The following is a 14439-nucleotide window of genomic DNA, read 5'->3' as shown; positions in this document are numbered from 1 at the left end:
CACGGCGCCCCCGTGCACGACAATTTGATTACCGAGTATTGAACCGGCGCCGCCGCCGCCGCCGCCACCGCCGCCGCTTCGACCCGCACCCAGCGCACTCCACTTTTTCTCTTCGTCGCGTCTTCATCCTTTACCGTTTTACTCTCTCGCCGTGCTCTCCGTCCCTCATCGCCCACTCCGTCTGCAGTGCTATACAGCGCCTCATTCGCGGCCTATAAGGCGGATATTATTATGCACTGCACAGATATACGTATTTAAGGACGATGAGGGAGAGGACCGATCGCCCGGGTGGGCACTTTTGTGTACACTGGGTCGGTACTCGAGTCATGTTTCTATATGTATTGATTGCAGCTATTGCTGCTTGTATTCAAATATAGGGAGTAAATAATAATAATTATTGTAAACTGTACGTATCTTCAGGTCCCCGACGTGTGGCTTAATCCATACAAACACGTATGGCATAAATGGCTGTAAATAAACGCATTATGACCGCAGCACAGTTGACCTCGAGCCGCTACTCTGCCGAAGAAACAATTACATTGGAAAAATATTGTAGATCAATTATTCGATTGTGCAGGCCTATTATATTTCGCTTAATAATAATACAATATGCAGGGTCAGACATTAATATATCGGTTGCATAGTGTGTTTCGAAATAATGTAACCTATCGTTACATTTGTAACAATATTGTATAACTTACTGGTAATTGGTTACGTAATTTTCGAGTACGTTTAAAACGTAACTGGTTGCAAATTTTGTTGTGACATTTAATAAAATATACCTGCATGTAAATCTATAGTAACATTTATTTGAGGTAATAATATTATTAATGGGTGTGGTGTGGCCCGGTGGTTGGCCGCAATCGCATTAATGTGTGCTCCAGTCGAGCATCGTTCGGCACCGCAGGCTCCCGGATGGGTGACCATCCGGGTTCTTTGAGACGAATCCTTGCCTCACATAAAAACACGTGTTCCAACCCTTAACCCGCAAAGCCAATGGCCAGCGTGGCTGAGGGTAAAAAAAGTGAATTATTCATATGATAAAATAATAATATATTGTCATGCCGATTGCCACTGGTGTGTATCAATAGGTACAATTATTTTCAGCATATTTTTTACAGGGGCCATTATGCTATATAAAATTGAATATTATAATGTGATAATATATTATCACAAAACAACGATTCTAATTTTCCAAAATTAAGTGAAAAATATAATATCTTATACAGATGGCATCGTCGCAATGTTTTTCGGTCCGTCAGATTAAAATTCAACAATAAAATAGTTTTATTTTGCAATATAACACATACATTTTACTTTTTAATTACTGATTGCCAATTGATATCATATTATATTTATCTTGGAAAAAATGTAAGTACTATAGTAATAGTTTGTGAAAAATTGAACAGAATGGATTGTGTGACTGTGGTCTCTGCTTACCTCCAATAAACCCGACGCATGTGTAAATCAAATATTAAATCTTGTATATATAGTTTTATATTTTTTTTGGTAGGTAGGTTGTAGGTAGTTATCTAAAAGTGTTGAAAAAGTTGCAAGTTAAGAATTCTGGAATTTTTAAAAAAAATATTTGATTAAATTCTCTCAAAAACTCTTAAAACTTTCATCGTGGTCCATATAGTATATACATAGTTGAATGGTATTACCATATTATATTATATCCATATAATTTATAGGTGCTAACTCTGAATAAAAATTAGATTGGGAGTACCCATTCTTTTTTTCTGCTAAAAATATTACGGTGGCAGAGACAAATAAAAATAAAAATAATATCTCGCCAACATTATTATAGCTATCAGATCTATTATAGACTATAGTATATCTACAGTCTACTAAAATGTGTAATTAAAAATCTGTAAATGACATTTTTTGTACTATGTTATCTTTAATGATGATTTATTATTATTTTAATTATATAAAACAAACTATACAAACAATAAATATATTATAAAATGATTTTTTACCATAAATATTGTATAAATACTTTATAATATTAGTATAAATGTTATGCTCTTTATAACTGCCGCTTCTCTTTGTCCACCCCGGGAATCAACGCATCCAAACAAATGATTCTGAAGTGCGCATGATAAATAATTGATTAGTGTAGCGATTTTATACTATATTATTTTATATCAAATTAAAAAAATAGGTCCCACTTAAAAATAATTGATAGTAATATACAAAATTGTTTTTTTACGGATAAATTTCGAAAATTATTTAAATTGTTTTAATTAATTACGATTGCCACGTAATAGAAATAAACTAATTTTATTTGTTTGTAAATTGTCAATGTGAAGATGTGTTTTTTTAAATGTTTGACAGTATACTGTGTAGCGTGAAGACAATTGAGGAGATAAGCAAGAAAAATGTATTAGATCCAAGGGACCACATTATTTTTTGGCCTGAGCCACAAAAATTCTAAATCTAGCATCATCAATGATAATAATCTATGATAAAACAAAATATTAGAACATTACTGATTTTGATTAATTTAATATTACACGGGTCATTAATTTATTAATCCCAATTTTAACACTGTTATGGTATTAAATATAAAATATTTCGACCACTCAAGCTCAACCGCAAAGAAGATTATAATTTATAATAATATATCATTGTGTATCATAATTTTCTAATTTATTATGATTTATGATGTAAATTTTAATATAATTAATTCCAATGGTATTTTCGTCCGTTCATGTCCGTTCCTATATCAATATCAAATTTTCATTATGTTGACCTTAATCGTGGAAATCAATTAACAAAGAAGGAATTTTTTTGTTTTACTATTTATTTAAAAAGGGCAAATTTAAAAATAATAATATTATCTCAGGTGGTGCTAATGTCCTCATGTTCCCATCATTAAACATAAAAAAAAACAACAATTTGAAATATTGTGTTGAGTGCTAACACAAGCAACAATTATTTAGTAGTCCATTGCTTAGTATGATTATACTGCGCCACTGCCACCACCACGGATAAGTTCAATGCTGTATATTATATCATAAATGTATACTTATTATTTATAAGTTATAAATTGCAACCAAAGATGAAACATGATCAAACAAAAAAGTATCTATATCTGTGCAGTTTTAAAGTTTTTTTTTCAAAATGCAATCTAAACCAAATTTACAATACAGTCGAAGATACAATCATGTATTTGTATTACAATAACATTAAGAATACATTTAAAAATACGTAAAACAATATAAATTTAAAAAAAAATAGTGCATGGTGTAAATAGGTAGGTACCTACAAACACGATCGTCTAGTTTTCTCAACGATACAATCATAACGCGTCCAACTAAGCTTTACAGTTGGTTAGAATCGTATTTTTTCTGTATTTTGATCAAGCTTCGCACCCCAAATAAAACATGACGTGATTCCTAAACGAAGAAATGCAAACTATACCTGTTTTGTCACGGTTTACTGATATATCTTTTTTACTATATAAAACATAAAGTTAAAATATTCTACTGGTTTTTATAAACCGGTTTGATGGCACGTTTTTATTCTCCATATTTATAAACAAATGCGAAAGTAAATATTATATCTTCTGGACTCTAGTCATTCACCTATGTGACTGCACTGTGCGTGGTACTCATATATTTAATGATATTTGCAATCGGTATAATCGTGTCTATTTTTCCGTTTTTTTAGGAATAAATGTGATATTAAATATTTTTAAAATGCGTAGTTGGACAACAATTATTGCGTTAGCGGTAATATTCGCATTTGCCATAGAATTTCGACCATTGGATCATTTTATGACTAGCTATTTCATCGACCAAGGAGTAAACACTACAGATACCCAGGTACCTAAATGGACAAATATTGTATAACAATTATTAAAAACGATTAACCAAAACATTTTAATTTTTAAGAAAAACAATGTATTAAGGTATTATTTAACCTACCAGTGTAAAAATGAATAGTTACGAAAAAACAAATTAATGTAGAACTTTAACTTATGAGGTTTATAGCTTCCTAAATTTGAATATTTTCATGTCCGAGATAATTTTATGAGTATAAGCAATGGTTAGTATAACCTAACCTAGTAACCTATGAGTAAAGAAAAGGGATAGATAATAGTAGGTAATATACCATAATGTGTAGGGTGTAGCGTAATATTTGCTTATTGATTTCGCATATTTATAATGTTATTTTTATACTTATACTGCAGTCGGTTATATTGGGGGCAAATCACCCACCTGACGTTTTCCTAACAAATTATCCATTCTCACTTCCAGAACTAAATTATAGATACGCCACTGAGTCAGTATTAAAGTAACGTACTAAAAAATTTAACCTAATCTTATACCTAGTCCATATAAACCTGTTGATTGATGAGAAAAATATACACACTAAAATATAGAGACTTTACTTTTTATGTGCACTGCACTGATCCTATATAGTTAAAAGTTCTACATCCGAGTATCCAACTATATATAATTACCTACCAAGATGTACATTACCCGATTTAATTTTCGTCAATACGATTGGTGTTTTCGTTTTTTTTTTCAAATTAATTTTAGTGATAATAATAGGTTAGTCCGGGCACAGACGATAGCTTACGCACTTCATATAACTGTTATAATATACAGTATGTAAGCCGAAAACATAACCAAGAATGAGAAATACGTACCTGTTCGGTCTTTACATAATATGATGAACGATGGCAGTACCCTGAAGGTGTAGCTGTCCATATTGAATGGGCCCATTAGATTTTTCTATGACAAACTGCAGGTTGTCAAAATTGAAGGTCCTTGCAAATATCTATTTTGTAACCATGTGTCGATGGTTAGTGATATATGGTTATACACTTATACCTATATCATTGTTTATACCTATACCTATATAATTGTTTATTGTTAAGCAATTGTATGCTGGTATGCCTAGTACTGAAATGACATTATATGAGCAATTTATCGTTTGTATTTATAAAAATTCTATTTATTATATTCTCGGCTACAACACTATTGCGCAAATTTTCCTTTTTTGACCCGACTAATTACACCACGATTGCCCAAAAAATTTGGAACACGATTGCGCCCCGATTCCTTTTTACCTGTTAAAATCACAACACCATTGCGCACCAAATGATATGTGTATATACTATAAATAATAATTTATATACAATATAAAATAATGCATACAATATACATACAATACATACTTTTTATAACTTGCATATTATACATATTACATGCACTCAAATTATAAATTCACAAAATGCACTTTTGTAAATGAAAATATATAGTATTATAAATTATATTAAAGTCAATATACTCAATATTATTTGTTTGTTGATATTATATTATTAATAGGTAATAAGTTTAAGTCATAGACCTAATAACTAGTTATATGGTTCAAGTGCGTGTATATGAAAATGTATTGAATGTATACATTATTTTATGTTGTATATAAATTATTATACATAGTATATAGTATATACACATATCATTTGGTGCGCAATGGTGTTGTGATTTTAACAGGTAAAAATCTGATTTTTGTAATTTTTAAATATAATGAAAACCATAATGTCGAATACCTTAAAATTTTTTTATCGTTTAATGAATGTGTCCTAGCTATGGTGATACGAATTTCTTGTTGTCAAACGAGAATCACCATTTTTAACATTAAATTATTCAGCTGATTATTTTTTTGAATATTTTGATTTATGCAAGTCGTTGCAATTATTTTCCGACTAATTAGACTTTATGTACCCACCTATTATCATAAATGTTGAATGTAGGTGTTTTTTATTGAGCTCTAGTTTCCTCAAGAGAAAATCAAATTACTAGTTACCTACTGAAATAATTAAATTTGATACATACAACAATATTGTGTTTTTATGTAACGTGTAAAAAACATGTGAATAAGTAGATAAACATGGTAAACACATTAAAACAAAATTAGATATTTTTACAAGGTCTTCAGTAGGTACATTACCTCATTATATTTACTGACTATGCTGGTTGATTGAAGAAGCTATAATTAAATATTTGCATAACATAAATATGGATAATACGTCATAATAAGACTTTAATACGAATTTTGTTTTTAAAAATATATCACACACAAAGTGGTTTTTTAATATTTCGAGCTATTGTCAAATATGGTACATCAACAACCAACTTCACAACATATCTTCATTAATCTAACGATTATAAATAATTATAGTATTGCAGTAGCCACTAGTATAGGAACCTGTATACTGTATACATAAACAATATTTAAAAATACTTATAAATGCGTAGTGGTGAAGATAGCTGGCAAATTATGTTAAATGGGTATTATAGTATGTATAAAAAGTATTATAAGTAAAGAAAGGCATTCCATCATTTCGCTAGCTGTAGCATATTACACTTAATTATACAACACTTAAATACGTCTGCATATTAGAATAAAAAATATAATACCTTAACGTCGTAATATTTCGATGTTTAAAAATGTAAATATTTACATTTTAGTTATTGTTGTGCTATTATAATATTACATTGATCTCCAATACAACGGATGGCTAATGAAAAATAATAAATGTAATAATTGAATAATGGTAGACGAGTTTTTAAGACTTGACTTACCCATTTCTAGCAATAATTATTTGTACTCATTCTTTACTTTAGGCGACAGATGAGTTGATGCGTTTTGGAGACTATTTCAGCATATTGGCTGTTACGGTGATTATGACGATCACAGATAATTTACTTTACAAACCAGTTATCTTTTTTAATGTCTTCTGTGGAATTATCGTTTATTCAAATCTTGTTATGTTGCCTAATTTCATCCAATTAAAAGTAAGTACGATTCTTATATGATCTAGACATCTAGTATTACGAAATATTTAGGATTACTGGCGATGAATGTGCCTGTTATGTACATAATACACGTGTAGATAATCGTATTTTATAAACTATTTAACGTAAAGATACGCCTAGAATCTATTTTTTAATTTTTATTTTTATTTCATAAAGTTTTCCTGACATTAAATCATCTAAACTTAAGCTTATGGTTTACAATTTTTTGGTTGTTGACATTTGCGATTTGCATATCAGATAACATTGGAACATACAATATTAGTTTTACAAAAAAAAAATCAATCATATTTACAGCAATAAGTAAAGTTAACCACCTAATTTAAGACGGAGTGGGCCGTCCACGTTGGAGTAGAATCTAATAATTTATGTATATGTTATTGTTGGACGAGCATAATAATTTGATCAACAATTGTTTTCTCTTCTCTCGGACGCTTTAAGTTTTCGGTTTTTGTTTGTTTTTTTACAGATGGCCGAACTATGTGTGGCGTTCTTCAAATCGTACGAAGTAGTCTACTTCAGTTATTTATTCGCTAGGGTGCAGGACAAGAGATATTATCAGGCAACATCGGGACTAGCCAGAGCCGCCATGTTGATGGGCAAATGTTGTTCGTTGGTATTCGCCCAGACGTTAGTGGTTATTAACGGAAAGGGTTACGTTAAAGAATTACCGTGTTACACTTTGGGCAGTGAGTATGACATAAAATGTGCTCAACTGAAAAATCATTATTGTAGCCTGTAGATATTCCAAAATTTTCGTATATTATGCATACATTCACGTACTAAGTAACTCATATCATAACATAATATTATTGATTATTATAATTATAATGCACACCTGCAATTTATTAATGAGTGGGTATTTGCAAATTGCAGTCGATTTAATATAGACACCTATAGGTACTACTACTACTATACTACTGCAAAAATAGTTTGATCGCACAAACAACAACAATTTTTAATTTTCAAATAAATTTTAATATCGCCATTAATGGGTATTTCCCCATTAGCTAAATTTTTTTTTTATTTACAAAAAATGTATTAATAAGCGAAGAAGATTTCCTTATCGATAACTTATGTTAATACAAAATATTTTTATGGATATATATATACCTTCCCTCCTCAATATTATCATGATCACACGACATAATTTTTAATCTATTTTGTATTTTTGCACACTTCTAGTACATACCACTTTTTTTAGAAATCTAACTTTTTGTTTCAAATGTGATAGTACTTACCTATTGCAATTATTTATATTGATTTATCTTATGTGTTAGTTAAACATTTGAAACATCCAATTTGTAATCGCTTAAAAAAAATTAATTTTTAATTCTCATTAAGACGTATAGGAAATTTATTGTAAAGTGTACAATTTTTACATATCAATATAGGCAACCTAATTTTTTTGACACCATTTAAATATTACCATGACACTGCTATAAACATCAATTATAAACTAATTAATAAACTTTAAAAGTTGTATAATAATCAGGCTGAAATTATCTTAAATATTTGTGAAACACCAATAAAAACAAAATAATTAATTCATGTGTGCAGTATGACTATTGAGTACCTACTAAAAAATAAATCAAATTTCAAAAAAGCTAGTTAGAAAAAAAGTTAATGGTAGCTGTAATTGTTAATAAACGCGTGTGCCATCTTGATGTAGGTATAGGTAGATATACTTATAACTGTATGGATACCTATAAGTACATATACATCGATTTTTAAAGGTTAACCAATGTAATAAAGTTGCAACAATAGTTTAATAACTTTCTAAAATAATTGATCAATTTGTACCTATAGATATAGTTTCATTTCATTCTCGTGATCGTTGACCAATGGTTATTCATTTTTGGATAAGCCAAATCTCACGAAAAAACTATTTTAGGTCTTTTATTACAAATACACTAACAATTATTTTTATTTTTATTTTAATTACCTATACCTACTAGATTTAATAAGTTATAATATCCACAAATCGTTCAACATCCTACGTATCTGCTGTAATATTTTAGGTGTGGTTTTCGCATTTGTCTGGGCGTCGTTTATGCCATCGGTAAGACGGAAAAGTTACAATAAAGATGATACTATTGCAGAATTTATGTTGCATAATAACAATGAACCACTTAATTTAAAGGTAAATCTTTAAAATGTTTTTGTTTTATAATATATAAATTGTTTTGGAAATATTCCATCTGACAGAGGCTGCCTGTTTTTTGCACACATTTATTTGTATGAATTTTATTCCATATGGAAAATTGAAAATTATTTTACTTCACTCAGCTGTTGGAATATTAAACGTGATTATTTTATCCAAATTACTTGGGGAAAATTGCGTTTTAGGCAATTAGGCGAGAAATCAATTCGAGTGTTTGGATATGAAAATGTGTGCCAACATGTCATTATGTCAATAAGATTAATGGTAATTTACACCATTAAATATTGATAGAATATATTGTAGTGTTCTTTATAATTATTTTTTTTTTCGAAACTAAAATTGTTCTCATAGGTATGTTATAAAATATTTATATGAACACAGAACAATCAATTTCTATCTTGTCTTAAAGATTACATGTACGCGTATAGTAAACAATTAACATATTATTAGTAATAATATTGGGACCAAATAAATTATAATTAAATAAAAACTTAATATTTTTTTTTAATATTTAACAAATAATTAATTTCTTAATATCATACAATTTCAAAAAAATACATTTTTTAAAATCATTTATTAATGAGTAGGTGAAAACTAATTTTGCATTTTGAATTTCATTACACTAATGTAATAATTAAAAAAATATAGTGAAATATACCTAAATTTTAAGCTTATACACTCATATAATCAGACGACACACATCGTACATTCTTTTCGATTGGTTATGCATTTAAATTGTAAATTATTTTATAGTACATAATTTCAAGCAAGAATTTATACTTGAATAAAAATTATTTTTAGAGTAGACCCCTTCAATCTCAGTCATCTGCAGCCGAGCCTATGTTAAGACGAATGCGGAGAGACTTTAACGAATCTTATAAAAACTTAATTGTTCTGAAATGGTCTATTTGGTACTGTTTGGCTTTAGTCGGCTATATGACGGTAAGTAAAACACTTGACTATAAAAGTTAAAATAATATACTATACCAATAAAATATTTTGTGTAAGATAATCCATTTATATTTTCTATTAATAGATATTTTTTAGTAATTTTTGTATAATTCCAGATAAAAATAACATGTGTAACTCACAAATTAGGCGAAAATGAGCAAGCTGACGGTGTTGTTGAGTCCTTGACCGTATTCATAGGTTTGTAAATATGATATGTTTATTTTGATCATACATAAATTTAAGAAAATATCTAACATTTATAAAACACGAAGGTCAGTTTATGTATTAGCTATTATTATATTATTATTACTCCTTAGATTCATGTACATATAATTTATTCGTGCATAAATTCCATAGTAATTAGGCTATATGGCATTGCGTTATGGGTAACCTATATGATACGATGTGATATTTATTCAAAAGATCGATCTTATACGTTGTCTAACCAAATATTTAGGCAGATTTTGTGTATGCAATGTATGTTTGAAAATTCACTCTATTGTATTTTTGCCCGGGTTAAGGTGTTGGGTACGCTCGAAAATAATGACTAGGGCTATTTAAAAAAAAAAATCAACCAGTCCATATTATGCTGTATATTATAGTATATAGGTGTCAAGTGTTCCTCGACATTGAGTGAGTCACTATGTTAAACTTGAATTCAATGATAAATCATTGCATACGAAAAACGATTCTGGGCGGACACAGTGTCTGCATCCATTCCTGAGGATATAATATTATAATTTGTTTATACTAGATAGAACTAGCCATAAACATCAGATATCTTGTAATTTATAATTATTATTATAACATATTATAATATATAATTGGCATTAACCATTGATTATAAATATATACTATATAATTATTGATAACTATATATTATATAGTATTTATAATTAATGTATTAACTTATATATATAAGCCAATACCGATACAATCACCGCAAAAACTCCAAGTCTCCACGATTAATAATTTCTCGTATTTATTACAACAAAATAATTAAAAATCGTTACCTATTTTTCATTTAAATGTCGAAATTTAAACTTTAAAAGTCAATAAAAATATTGTACAAATGTACTTTTAATATTTTTAAATATTGTTGTAAGAACCACCATGTGAAAGATCTCGTAAAAATCTACGTAAATCTCGTAAATCAAAAGTTCCAAAGATCTATTAATAACTAAAAACAAAGCCAAAATATTTTTAAAATAATTCCATGTCTAAAAAGCTAAAATATTTTCTAAACATTTCAAATCTCTGATTCGTTTTTGAATTATAACAAAGAAACATAATTAGTTTTGTCGAAAACTGATGTGACATGATTATTCTCATTTTCCGCTGTTTTTCTACGTTTTTACCATTTATTTAAAAAGACCATTTTAAATTGAGCTAGAAAAAACAACTCTTAAAAAAACACACATCATTGTAGATCCAATACGTCATATTATTTATTGTTCAGAATCTTAAACAATATTAGATGTATCATTATTCATTAATGATGACATGGTTTTTTAAAAATTTAACTGGGATGTGGGACGTTACTGTCTATATTAAACACCGTGTGCTAGCTTATAAATTTAAAATTACAAACCAACTGTATAATAATGTATGGTAAATCACCACAGTGGCGTATCCAGAAGTTTTCTTCTTTAGTTAAATGTCGACCAATTTCATCTAAAAATTATTTATTAATAACATTTTCAACCGATACGTCACTGATAATATTAAACTTGTATAGAATGTTGGAGCTGATTTTCTCATAATTTTACGGATACCTACCTATAATATATGTTTTTGAATTACACATTTTTGCGCAGGGGCTATCGGCTCGTACAAAATCGGCGTGAAACGTGTGAATTGGGAATTAAATGGTAATGCATTCATAGGATCTGGGTCTTTGATCCTTGGCGTATGCGTGTTGTCTTGTTACTTTCATCAACATATGTTATCGATCCAACTGTCGTACATATTATTCGGAGCACTGATCCAAGCAATGTTTGTAACGGCGTTGTAAGTAAAGATCAATTTATTTTATAAAAAATACAATTTCTGAAATAACTACAAGTTAAAATATAGGTAGATAGTGCAGTTGAAGTGCTCAATTCAAACAGTTCAAACTGTATCATTATAATCCTAATATAATTAATTATATATTTAAATGTCAAACACGATTTTTAACCTGCAATAATACATTATTAATTTATATTTTTTTTAAATTATACTATTATATTATAATACATTACATTTTTATTTAAACAGGTCTGAAGTCGCAAAACAGCTGAAAAATAATTGTTATGCACTTGTATTGGGTTTCAATTCGTTCATCTCACTGGTATTGCTTCTGTGTTATAAAGAGATCTTTATCCGTGGCAATTTATTTAAGATTGATATTCCCGAACAGGTACATTTGAAATAGTTAAATAAAATGTTTTTCCTATTCAAAAGATATTTTTTGATAGCATTTTTCTAATTGATTTAATCATATTCAAAAAAAAATTATATTCTGGTATAAAAAAAAAACCGAAAAAAGGATTAAACATAAAAATAACTTAAAATTTGAATTTACATCCGAATAATATTAATAAAATGTGGCAATAATAATTAATGTGTTTTCAGGTTTTATTCTACGGTGGCTTATACATTCTTCTCGGGATTGTTTATTTGATACCTTCTGCGATATCATTCAATAGAAAATTGAATAATAGTTGTCCGGTCTACGATGTAACTGAATAGCATCTCAACGACGCGTCTCAAATCATTAGCACTACACATTAATAAATTAAAATCGATTTATATTTACATTTGAACCATTTATTCCGATCTCAGCTAATAGTCACTAGTCAGTCACCAATGACCAATATCAAGAGTTTTTTTTAAGAAGCATAATTTTATAATTCTACGTGAAATACTGAAATTCAGAATTAATTAAGTGTGTTCACATAGGTAACTACCTATATTAACTTTTATATTGTATGTTTACATTAAGTCTTTAATATTTATGTCCTGTTGTTATAATTTATGTGGATAATATAAAATGTTTTTATAATATAATAATATATTAAGCTTCTATGAAATTAAATTAAAAAGCGTATACAAATTGCGAATTTTTAATTTAAAGTTGATACAAGCATTTTTCAAAATCAAACATCACGGCACCAGGAAAAAATAATTCGAATGCCAACACAGCGTCCGAACTCTGATCATTGACAATACTAGGTACTGTATTTTCTACGAGTGGAAATAATTCGAAACTTGGCAAACAGAGCATATTATACCTAGGTACGCAATCATCAGCGTAGGAATGGTCGCATTGCAGTAAGTAGATGTAGTGTCGATTTTCAAAACTTAACGTTTCATTTTCAAAAATGATATATTTTATTTTTCTTCGTGTACAGTCAAGAGTGTTGTACCTGTACGCGCACACACCGCAGCCTGCAGACGGGCAAATGTCAAAAACAGACTCGACTGTTTCGCGGTAATTGTAATTGTTCTACACGGGCGCACGTTTATTTCATTTTTTTAACCTAATCCTAAATAATATAATAACACGGGTAGGTAGGTTTCGAATGGAGAAGAAACAACAATGGAACCATGCAGACCGTGAATAACTGACTGTCAAAACAATTTAGCGCCTCCACAGCTCCATGCAAATATGAACAATACACGTACTTAGGTAAAATACTTATTTCGTGTTCTGGTTTTTTGCGTACCTGCTGCTGCACGGTCTTGTATAGGACGATTGATTATTGAGTAGCTTGTATTATGCTACCTATACCTATATAATATTATATTATATTATGTTACATCCACTTTCAGTGAGATCAATATTTTCACGAACTGGATGAACCGGATAGATGGTGAATTTTAATGAAATTACATAATAATAATATGGAAGTTGGACGATTTCGTCCACAGACGACAACAATTTGTACACTTTACGTAATTATTATACGTCTGTCTTGGATAAATTATCGTAAGTTATTTAAACCATATGTTTGTCCATATTTTTTTTAAACAAAAATATAACAATATTGGTCAAATTTATATTTTATATTTTATTATTGTGGTACTATTCATATATGAGAGCCCAGAGAGAGCGACTGTCAGACTGATAATAATAAATTCGTTTTAATAGATTTTAAGTCGTGTACAATTTTATATTTTTATTGTATCAAAATTACTTGTAGCAACTGTTTAATATTATGAACGTTATGAAATATGAACACAAACAATGATTGCTGTCAACAAATAAAATATAATGTCCATTATTACCTAATATACTAATGTCATGCGCGCTATAACTGTAATAGAGATATTTAAGATTTTTGTATTTCAAATTTTGATTAATGTAAGTACTATAAGTACTGACCATGAACTAAAATACACATGGCTATATATCTGACTGTATATATTTTAGTTCATGGCAGGTACTGAGTACTGACTAGGTACCTACAGTGTACACTACTAAGCATCGCGAATAAAGAAGGT

At 28.9% G+C, this 14439-nt stretch overlaps 1 protein-coding gene across 4 annotated transcripts; it reads left to right on the top strand.

Annotated features, from left to right (window-relative positions):
* Positions 1 to 3567: 3567 nt before the first annotated feature.
* Positions 3568 to 14093, top strand: LOC111031937 (thiamine transporter 2-like). Of its 4 annotated transcripts, none has more exons than XM_022312069.1 (13): positions 3708 to 3833; positions 6648 to 6818; positions 7306 to 7525; positions 8858 to 8979; positions 9802 to 9942; positions 10068 to 10149; positions 11769 to 11961; positions 12211 to 12352; positions 12568 to 12894; positions 13070 to 13266; positions 13347 to 13426; positions 13511 to 13624; positions 13768 to 14093. In XM_022312069.1, the coding sequence occupies exons 1-9, from the start codon at positions 3708 to 3710 to the stop codon at positions 12682 to 12684; spliced, it is 1314 nt and encodes a 437-aa protein (XP_022167761.1). In that variant the 3' UTR covers positions 12685 to 12894; positions 13070 to 13266; positions 13347 to 13426; positions 13511 to 13624; positions 13768 to 14093. The 4 variants fall into 4 exon arrangements, with proteins under 4 accessions (XP_022167762.1, XP_022167761.1, XP_022167760.1 ...); XM_022312068.1 differs by having other exon boundaries at positions 13507 to 13624; XM_022312067.1 differs by having other exon boundaries at positions 13347 to 13624.
* Positions 14094 to 14439: the final 346 nt, after the last annotated feature.

The sequence above is a fragment of the Myzus persicae genome, unplaced genomic scaffold (genome assembly GCF_001856785.1).
Source record: "Myzus persicae strain clone G006 unplaced genomic scaffold, MPER_G0061.0, whole genome shotgun sequence".
NCBI lineage: Eukaryota > Metazoa > Arthropoda > Insecta > Hemiptera > Aphididae > Myzus > Myzus persicae.
This window is presented reverse-complemented; position numbering and strand designations above follow the sequence as displayed.

Excerpts from the sequence above, each read along its gene's own strand:
- LOC111031937 (XM_022312069.1), top strand. The coding sequence starts at position 3,708 with ATGCGTAGTTGGACAACAATTATTGCGTTAGCGGTAATATTCGCATTT. Across the intron at positions 9,943-10,067 it reads CTTTAGTCGGCTATATGACG|ATAAAAATAACATGTGTAAC; the intron begins GTAAGTAAAACA and ends GTATAATTCCAG. Across the intron at positions 10,150-11,768 it reads GTCCTTGACCGTATTCATAG|GGGCTATCGGCTCGTACAAA; the intron begins GTTTGTAAATAT and ends ATTTTTGCGCAG.